This window comes from Electrona antarctica (assembly GCF_951216825.1).
Source record: "Electrona antarctica genome assembly, chromosome: 9".
Lineage (NCBI taxonomy): Eukaryota > Metazoa > Chordata > Actinopteri > Myctophiformes > Myctophidae > Electrona > Electrona antarctica.
This window is the reverse complement of record NC_136790.1, coordinates 30,152,606-30,162,914: the sequence shown is the minus strand read 5'-3', so window position 1 is coordinate 30,162,914 and position 10,309 is coordinate 30,152,606. Positions and strand designations below refer to the sequence as shown.

At 39.6% G+C, this 10,309-nt stretch overlaps 1 protein-coding gene across 1 annotated transcript; it reads right to left on the bottom strand.

The window, feature by feature from the left end:
* Positions 1-3,249: 3,249 nt before the first annotated feature.
* LOC306929357 (heme transporter hrg1-A-like) lies at positions 3,250-9,246 on the bottom strand. Its single transcript, XM_079509858.1, has 3 exons — positions 8,790-9,246; positions 6,945-7,112; positions 3,250-4,708 (listed from the first exon to the last, which is right to left on the bottom strand). The coding sequence occupies exons 1-3, from the start codon at positions 8,917-8,919 to the stop codon at positions 4,572-4,574; spliced, it is 435 nt and encodes a 144-aa protein (XP_079365984.1). The 5' UTR covers positions 8,920-9,246; the 3' UTR covers positions 3,250-4,571.
* Between the last annotated feature and the right edge of the window lie 1,063 nt (positions 9,247-10,309).

Sequence of the window (10,309 nt, the reverse complement as noted above, 5' to 3'; positions counted from 1 at the left end):
ATCATCAGTGTTGTAAAAACTAACATTTCCGATCCCAATCTACCATAATCAACCAAATCCTCTCTTGGTAAGTAAAGGTTTCCACTGTCATCTTTATTTATCTATAGTTCACTGTCATCTAATACAGATTCTCCAAAGTCCAGATATTAGGCTAATTACAGAAATCCCAGATGTCTTGGAATAAAGTGAGTTATACGGTCCAATATTTGACCCTCACTGAAAAATCATTTTATAGACATAAACCACACATCAAGGTAGTGATGTAGGCACACTTATGGTGACAATTTCCTTGGATCAACACAGCTATTAAGGTATAGTGAAATTTACCACTCACACACTTCAAACGTTGGTTGTGAGAAGGTATCATAAACCTGGGATCAGTGTGCAATCCACTGTCAGAACCAATGACATGTATCAGTCTCAGGCGTTGGCACACTGTGTCAGGTACTGTCAAAGTACAGTGAAGCGCAGTCTGCAGAGGTAGTGGAATGCCGTGTTCTTAGAACTGAGCTATTGCATTAGAAACATCAACAGAATTCTGCAGCCAGCTTCAAAGTGGTGTGCTTTCACATTGAATCAATCCCTTCTTCCATTAGATTAGATGACCTTACCAAAGCTACATTGCACTAACGTTTCTTTATGGTTTCTCTAATCCTTCGCTCTGGTTTTGGTTCCCCCTGTGAAGCCACTTCAAACAGCTGCTGCCATGGCATATCCCTTTGTGCTCTAAAACGGCAAATATGTGTCTCTCCCTAAAATGTTTCAGATGCGAATGTTCCTGCAGTCCCAGGGGCAGAGCAACACACCAACAACACAGAAGAGAGATAGAGAGAGAGAGAGAGAGAGAGAGAGAGAGCGAGAGAGAGAGAGAGAGTGAGAGAGAGAGACAGAGAGAGAGAGAGAGAGAGAGAGAGAGAGAGAGTGTATCAGGGGGACAAAAGAGTCAATGGAGGTCGGACATCTACTGTACTGCTGTCACCCGAAGGAGTTAACAAGGAGGTCTGATTCGGCCTGCCTGAGGGAGAGAGGACTTCTGGCAGGGCCTGACTTTGAATGAGTGACGAAGGTTGAAGGAGATGACAGTGAGAGAGAGAGAGAGAGAGAGAGAGAGAGAGAGAGATAGAGATAGAGACTGAGTGAGAGATGCTACAGCAGTAAATCAGTGTGGTAATAATGAGAAATTTGAGGGGGAGGGGATCACAAAGGTTTAGAAACATGTGTTTCAGTTTGTAAATAAAACAGTAAATTGCTATGGATATTGCTTGAATATCTGTGGGCTTTGTACTTCTCTTTGCGGAAGTTCCTCCGAAATCATTCCGAAACAGCCTTCTGAAAATGCCAGAGTATCTTTTTAATGTCAGATAGACCATCTGGTTCTCTACTAATTCAAGATGGTAGCTTTTCATTCTTTCTTTTTCTACTTTTTTTTTGCCACTCTAGTCTGAAAGCTTTATATTTGCATAATTAAAGCGAATGCCGATTGTTTATATGTTTTATTCTGAGCCGTCTAATTTCAGAGACATACGGCAAAGTTGTGAATCCAAAGGAGCAATATTGCTCATGTTCACCCATTTTTAACTTATGACAAATATTGTATACAGTAAATATATCTATACTAACACTTCAAAGTAAATGTTCCCATGTGTCATATATATATAGGTAACCTTCAAAGGAAAAGAATAAAAACAGCTATTAATGCTTCTATTTATATGGCATGTAAGTTTGATGAAAGGCAGGTGAACTGTAGAAAAGTACTTGAACATCAGAATGTAATATATTTGAAACATAATATAATCTGCATATAATTGATATTTTGATAGTTCCGACCTCTGTCAATGAACATTTGACAAAACATTTTTTTCACTCTAAAGTGGTTGAATAAATATATATTTATTTCCTTGTAATGTGAAGAAAATGTTGCATTTCAGTGTTTACATCAATTTATTTGTATTCTTTAATATTTGATCCCTCCCTTCCAGTGTCAACCTGTCTGCCAGACTGTCAGTTAGGAGGTAGATTACTTCCTTCCTTGATTTGGGTAGAAAAGAGTCACATAATTCAATAAAACAGGACCCCTCCCCCTCTTTACATACCACACAAAAACACACACGTTTTACAGCCTAGTGTATAAAGTTAATAGGACGCATTTGGTTCCAAAGCCCACAGCTTGCTCAGTGGAAACTAACTTGGATTGTTTTTCAGTTTCTTAATGTTAAGGTTTATAATGGCTTGATAAAAAATGTTACTATGGTGATTTAACCACAACATTGTAATTACCTTGATGCAATGCAACTCCGAGGGCTTGCAAACAAGCCCGTGTAATGTCATTAAGATATAAGTACCACAAAAAATGTCCTTTAAAAAAGAAAAAGGTTATAAGATGAGGGAAAGCAAGAGAGGGAAAAAAATAATGATAGTGGTTTATAAAGGATCAAAGTTAATGTTACCTCTACTAAATAATGAATTCTGGAAGAGTGCCAGCCCTACTTTCCATAGTCTACCAATGTACGTTATAGTTTTCCTTAACATCAGAATGTTTTTTAAAAACTGACGCAATATTGGGGGTATAAAATACCCACAGTGTCTTCTAACGGAATCTCTCAAACGAAAAACGAGTTCTAATGCAACAAATATTCATATATGCGGACATAATTCAGCCACATATTTTTCGCATCAACTTCAAAGTCCTTCCATCAGGCAGCTGCCTTAACAAAATCATACACCAAAACTCCCTGCACCCCCACATTCTCTTTGAGGGACAGAATAAAAATGTGGACGGATTGAATAATTGACAAACTTCAAAGTGCAGGTTATTGCCCAGCATTTACTGTTATGACTGCTATGCTATGGGGTGTTTTTCCTTTAAAAACGTATGCCGGGTGGCTGGGAAAGGGGCTTCTTTCCCTCCCAGTGCAAATCCCTCTCTAATGCCCAACACTGACCCTCTTCACCCAGGCTTAGTAGGAATGAAAATGTATAACACCTTCAAAACACTATCTGTTCCCTTGGTAGTTTCTCATGATATGGCAAAGTAGTAGGCATTAGAATGGAAATAGTCATTTATAGTCTGGGATTGATGTGGGACCATCAGCAACATCATAAATTAGTCCATACATGCATTTAAAGTTTTTAACCAAGGCGATATGGCTCTAAAACAGATAATTTTCTTTCCAGAAAACGTTATCACCCTTTATGTTGTCTGTTTTTAGACTGTGTTACATTACAATAATATGCAACCAATACACAGGCTCGTCATAAAAGATATTTTATTATCATGGCTCTCAGACACATACCTATACAAACACATACATTCATACATTCACTCAAGTATTTATGGGGATATACACAGTGCTGTACGTCATCATTTTATATGATAGATATGGTAGCGCAAAGAAAAACAAACATTTAAAAAGAACACTATTAAATTAATCTCCTTAGGCAACATTGTAATTAACACAAATGGTTTGGATCAGGAGAAAACGACGAGAAAAGGTCATGATTCCTTTAACATGCACATCATTAGAAGCACTGCTGTTGTGTAACCAAGATACACTTGATGGACACAAACAAGGGTTGGTTTTCACATCACATCACATCAATGCCCACCATTTTCTTCAACAACTGATGTAAAAAAAATAATAATACAAGAACATGTACTGGTAAAATGCCCATTCAAAAGAGTATGTACTGTAAAAAGTGCAGGTGGATTTGATTTGGATCTGTAGCTCAAAACTCTTTCAGACTGAGGTTAAACAATCTTGAGTGACCTTCCCTCTTCACATAGTTTACTCAATGATCAAGAAAATGAGTGGTGTTGGAAACATAAGTGTAGGAAACATACATTATTGTAGTAGGGTAATTATCACCTTGTTTCAATTTGTATTGGCATATTTACCTTGGTGAAATATAGCTCAAGTGATTGAAAAAGAAAATTGTATGTGTCATATGAAAGTAAATGAAATAATAGTGTTAGTAGTACTCATGTTAATTGATACAACAGAAACATCAACTCTTTTTAAAGCATCAAGTCATTAGAAATACTGCACCAGATCATTGGTAAAGGGACACCATCTTGTGACCACAGTGTGAAACTGCAGTATCCATCTTGTATACCCTTAAACACTGGAAAATGCCCTCAACACAAAGTGGAATACTATCAAGTATGTAAAGAAATCGTAAGGGTATAGTAGTTATGCCTGAATGACAACACATCAAACTCAAGAATCCCTAAAATGTATATGATTACATGAGACGAAATCCATAAAAGATTAAAAACAGGGCTGAACTTGTCTGTAAATTGTCCTGACAAGCAGAAGATAAACCCTGCACACACTAAAACAAATCCTGGGCAGGAAGGAAGGCAAGTGCATGCCTGAGGTCGGGATACAAACCATTGCACCCTTTCTTTGTGCCTCACCTGCTACTGCCATTTTATTTTGTTCACGTCCACCCACAATTTAGATCATCATTGGCCCTAAAGAACACGCACAGAAACCCTCAGGAACCCTGTTCAATGAGTCGTCTGTAGTAGACCTGGCCCAGTGGAAGAATGGTATACTATCATCATGCCTTTAGAAGTCGCTGAGGATGCTGATGTCGGCAAACTCTTTGCGATAGCGGTGTGAGTAAAGAGCCAGAATGAAGGACCACTTCAGGCTCATGAAGCTCCACACACTGGATAGATATAGGCTCCGAGGGTCTGTCAGGCCTGCGGGGTGGGGCAGACATAAGATTACACCTGTCACTTGTCAGCAAACCATCTTCACTAATGTCGACTATGTAAGACAGATCCCGGACCATAGCCGGGATTTTAGAAGGTACACATTTTGAGAGCAATAGTCCAACACTTGGGACAGTTGTCTTGCCTGGCAGCTCCAGCTTCAGCATCCTTCTCTCCCAATGTTGTAACCCTCATCCCTCCTCTATACGTCAACCTCTATCACCAAACCTTCTAACCTGGGCCTCTAAATTGACGCTAGGTATTAAACCCTTTCATCTCCGCCACCTCTACTCACTACTACTTATTTCACTGTCCTCTCTTTTGTTCAGACACTATTCCGAGTCCTCCTTACTTTCATTCCTAGTCTAAAGCAGGGGTTCTCAACCCGTGGGTCGCGACCCCTCGGGGGGTCGCCAAATTATTTTGGGGGGTCCCCAAATTATTAAAAAAAACAAAAAAAACATATTTTTTTTTGCAACTGAATGGCTGGAAAATGGAAATGAAGAGTTTACATAGTACACATAGTACATGCATACACCTTCCCTAATGATTATACCTGGTTTCAGTATTGTATTGTCTATTGTCTCTATTATTAGGGTCGGGAGGGGGCGGGGCGGGGGTCCCGAGACATTGCCAAAGCATTTCCGGGGGTCCCCGGCCAAAAACGTTGAGAACCTCTGGTCTAAAGCATGCCCCGATGATTTAGAGACCAGACTCTCTTCCAGAGTTAACTTAGCACAGCAAAACAGGTTTGCACCACAACTAAGCCTGTCACAATTATAACATAATCACCTAATCGCAATTATAATTATAATCGTCATAATCTTTTCCAACAGTTTAAAAAAAATAACAGATCTACAAGCTAACAAAGCTTGTATATCAGCTAGTTCCGCTCATTTTACATTTTAGTAAAGTAAGTATAATAGTAAATGTCTGAGTTATTTCTTTGTATATTTACGTTTTTAGCTGCCTTGTGCATTTGTGATTATGAAGCCTAAAAACCAAACAGAAATAAAATTTGTATTCCCATGTTCCAATGCCAAAAACACAATTCAATTGTTAATTGCAATTATTTGTGGGACAATTAATCGTCAACTTAGATTTGTAATCATGACAGCTCTAACCACAAACTTCTTTCTTTCTCAGTCAGTACATGTTGTACTGCTGTGAACTCCACTGGGTTTGTTTATAATGTGCCATGGAAGGACCCCAGGACCTAATCAGAGCCAGTGCAGGATATTGGCTAAATTACACATGAAAGCAGGTACTATGGGGCATTGGGGGGGTACTGCTAACATTTCACTACATACTGTACATTGCTGTTTTTATAGGACAATTCGCCTGGTGGAGATTTGCCTCTACTGCACTCACATTTCTAGTACTCTCTTGTCTGTCACCTTCTCTCTAGTCCATCTTCTCCTACTGAAGGTTCCATTTCTAAAGTGAGCTGTGTTTAAATATAAATTTCCTTATAAATGGCAGCAGCTTCCTTCTAAATGACAGGAGGGTAGAGCAGAGCTGCCATCTTGGAAGCTGGAGGATCCAGGTTTGATCCCCGGCTCCTCCTAGCTAAGTGTCCTTGACTCTGAACCCCAACAGGTTGCGGTTGCAGTTTTCTCCGCCATCAGTGTGAATGTGTGTGAATTTGCAGTACATTGTAAATGGCTTCGGACTAAGGGCATAGCAGTGGCGGCCGTTTTCTGGTTCCATCATTAAAAAAATAATAATAATATTTAATTATGATATACTATATTTAATAAATACCCTTTGTTTTGCGGTTTTCTCAGTCACGGTGTGACGTGCTGCACACCATACTTTTCCAAACAATTCAATTATGCACAATGCACATCTTCAGAGTCAAACAAACTTTGACCCTAGTGAAGATGCACCATGCATCCAACCAAACATATTGCAATACACAAAACTATACAAAAAGTGATTGGTATAATTTACTACATCAGTACTTATGTGCGTATTCATAGAAAAGACAAATACTACAGTCCATGTACTATATTGTTTTACCACTTTCAACATGGCGTACTTATTTTGGGCATGTCATAAGCAGAAGTTTACCCCCCCACACACACCATTTTTAAATAGCAGATCTACAAGCTTGTAGTTGTGAACTTGTAGATTAGCCATTTTAACTGAATGAGGCAAATCTACCCTGTACATACAATGGATAACAAAGTACATGGCCATAAGGCCTGTGATTGGTACTCACTCTCCTTGTTGGAAATGGCAATGGACAGGAAGGTGATGAATGCTACGACCGCCAACAGTGAGAAGGAAATCCCAATGAAGAGGAAGAACTTGAGGCCCTTCAGCCAAGTCCTCCAGTAGTCCTGCAGGTACATGATGTGGGTGATCAAAGTCCAGAGTGCCAAGACACCTGAGGAGCACACACACACACACACACACACACACACACACACACACACACACACACACACACACACACACACACACACACACACACACACACACACACACACACACACACACACACACACACACACACACACACACACACACACACACACACACACACACACACACACACACACACACACACACACACACACAAGATCGATTACAAACCCATGCTGCGTGCAGGATAATTAAATGTTTCATTGCTAGTGCATTTCAAGTGCTTAAGCAGAATTAGGCTTTCTGTCACTTTCAATACACTCACAGTATATATTGGTCTATCCTGCACACAGGCAGACATAATGTGTGTGTGTGTGTGTGTGTGTGTGTGTGTTGCAAGGCTGCACAAAAAGTCTGACAAAGCATGTTGTCAACTTGTCAAGTGCTGAGTCAATGGCTCAAGTTGTTTGCCACAAGTTCTACTTTTGTGGTATGACACGGTGAAAATTAACCGTTCATTTCAACACCTCGTATTCCTTCCTGCCACAGAAGCCACGTACATTGCAGGATGACTGCCCACCGTTCTCAGAACATAAACAAACTTCAATTTAAAAAACTACAAGGGATGTCATAACATATTAAACATAAGGTTAGTCATACAGCAAGATGTCAGGGACCAGGGTGTTAAAAAAAAAACAACTGTACTTCCTCCTTATGTCCATTAATCACCTGATGCTGACCTTGCCACAGTAATACCCCCTTCTTTACCAAATCAAATGCAGAGTCATTCCCGCATAGAGGTCATTCTTGAGGAAATAACAATAACCAGCTGTCAGTACTGGAACCCCCAGACATACATGAACATTAGTTCTGGTCCATAGCTCTAATGCCTCTAATGCAAAGGCATTAGATTAGAGCTATGGACCAGAGCTACATGAACATCAGTTTCCTGAACACCCTTAGACACCTGATGAAACTTCAGCCTGGCAACAAACACATTCATCCTGGAGCAATTGTTTAGAAATTATAAGTAATGTTATTTGGCTACATAATAGCCAAATAACATTTAATGATCGACAATACATTGGGCAAAATATGTGCCCCAATGCTCAGTGTATGTAGTTGTAGATCATTCAAATTACTGCTTTCCAGTTTTGAATTCACAGATTGGCTGTTAATTACATGTTAAGGTGTTATAAGCTAACATTATAGTAGAATCTGACCAATATCGTAAAAGAGTAGAGGTTGCAAAATAAAATAAACTCGCTAACCTCAAGTATAGTCAGTGGTTCAAAGTTCACGTACATAAATGAATTAGGCCTACTTTAGAACTATTGCATAACTGCAGGGTAGGTACACTGAAGTCACACAAGGACAATTAACATCTGGATGATTTTCAGTACCCGTTATATTCCACCTAGTTTCGGTCCCAGCCTTAGTATTCCACCATATTCATAGTCATAGATCATAGTGTTAAATTCACCGCAGCTAGGTAGTCTAGGAGGGTTCATCTGCGGTAACCTTTTGTGCAATGAAAATCAGTCCTCTGAATATGCAAGTTACAACTAAAAGTTTCGGTTTGCATTATATCATGACCTGGGTTGCCACCTCGTGAATTGATATGTTGATCTCGTCAGATCAATACGAATGTATTTCTTTAAAGGACACTGTGTTACTAGTGTTGCATTGTTTACTTCACCTGATAGTCCTCCCATCGCTGCGGTCCATGGCTGGTTGTAGGCGACGTTCCAGACCAAAAAGGCAGAGAACCCCATGAGGATGCCGAACGACGCATAACCGATACTAATGTAGGTTTTATTCACCCCCATTGTCACACCTGGAACAAGTGTTGACTAGACAAGACGATGTAGCTTATACCGTTATTATAGCGGTTCTATCAGCAGCGCAACCCAACCACTGTTGTTGTTGAACTCAAATGGCCCTCGACGGGCGACCACGGAGGCTGGAGCTTATTGTTCTTCGAGGCGAGATAGATGTTGAAAAACGGAAAATATATTTACAGCGGTTATGTGCTGCTGTACATGACAGAGCATTCCTAACGTCTCAAACAAACAAAAAATAACATTGCTCCACCACCACCAAGAGTCTTGGTCTTATCGAATGACAGCCAAAGAAATCGTCCTGATTAGCGTACACGCTGTGACCACAGCGACTACTACAGGGGAGGGGTGTATATAGCCCCAGTGGTGGACATGATTGATTGATTGATTGATTTTGATTGATTGAAATATTTATTAACAGTTTGCAGAATTACTGTACATTTCAAGCACAAACTCAATACAAAGGCTGTTAACTGTGAGTGGACGACCCAATTAAGCATTACACTTGTTTACAAGAGGGTCCACCATGCAAGGCTACAGTATATTATCAGTCAGTATGGTATCAGTATTTTAATTGAGTTACGGTTGGTATTTGTAATCCCAAATTTTGGGATACTTCTTGCTTTCTCTCTACTACATTTACAAGACAAATATTGTATTTTGACTCACAATTCTAGGAAAGCCTACATCATTTATGCATTATCAGTACACACACAGTATTTCAAGTGACACGTTCTCACGTGTCATGGTGCTTTTGCAAGTTGTGAAAAAGAAAACCAGAACAAATATGTTTGGATATTTTTGGGGAAATCTTTGAATTCTTTGGAGAAATGTTAATAAAGCAATGCTTTAATATTAAAAAGAAAGGGCTCTGTAATTTGAACACTGTACTTTTAAAAGCATATGCTTTTGTTTTGAATATTTTTAAAGCAAATGGCCTACTCCAGTACTTTAACTCAAGTCCAAGAGAAACCTTAATTCACTTGAGCTGTTGAGTGTTGAGTAATTTGACCAAGTAGGCCTACTGAATAGCCTCCTTTCCTTTTTCCACCACTGGTTATTCCCAAGCTTTAATTTCAAGGACCCTCACCAATTTGAATGATCCCCATTTGATATGATTTGTATGAAATTAAATTAAATTAAATGATTACTTTATTTACCCAGGGTATCTGGGCTAAGCTCAAGAACTTGTTTCCAGCCAGGCCCTGCTCATAGAACATTTCATCGTAGTGGTTCAATGCCTTGTTCAAGGGACCGCTGATTCGAACTGGCGACCTTCCGGTATCAAGACCGCTCCGCAATCCGTTCGGCCACCGCTGCCACTATCCCTGGGACCAAATCTATACCATAAAAAAATCAAGGGTCCATACATGGCAGG

Excerpts from the sequence above, each read along its gene's own strand:
- LOC306929357 (XM_079509858.1), bottom strand. The coding sequence starts at position 8,919 with ATGGGGGTGAATAAAACCTACATTAGTATCGGTTATGCGTCGTTCGGC. Across the intron at positions 7,113-8,789 it reads AGCGATGGGAGGACTATCAG|GTGTCTTGGCACTCTGGACT; the intron begins GTGAAGTAAACA and ends TGTGCTCCTCAG. Across the intron at positions 4,709-6,944 it reads TGCCATTTCCAACAAGGAGA|GCCTGACAGACCCTCGGAGC; the intron begins GTGAGTACCAAT and ends CCCACCCCGCAG.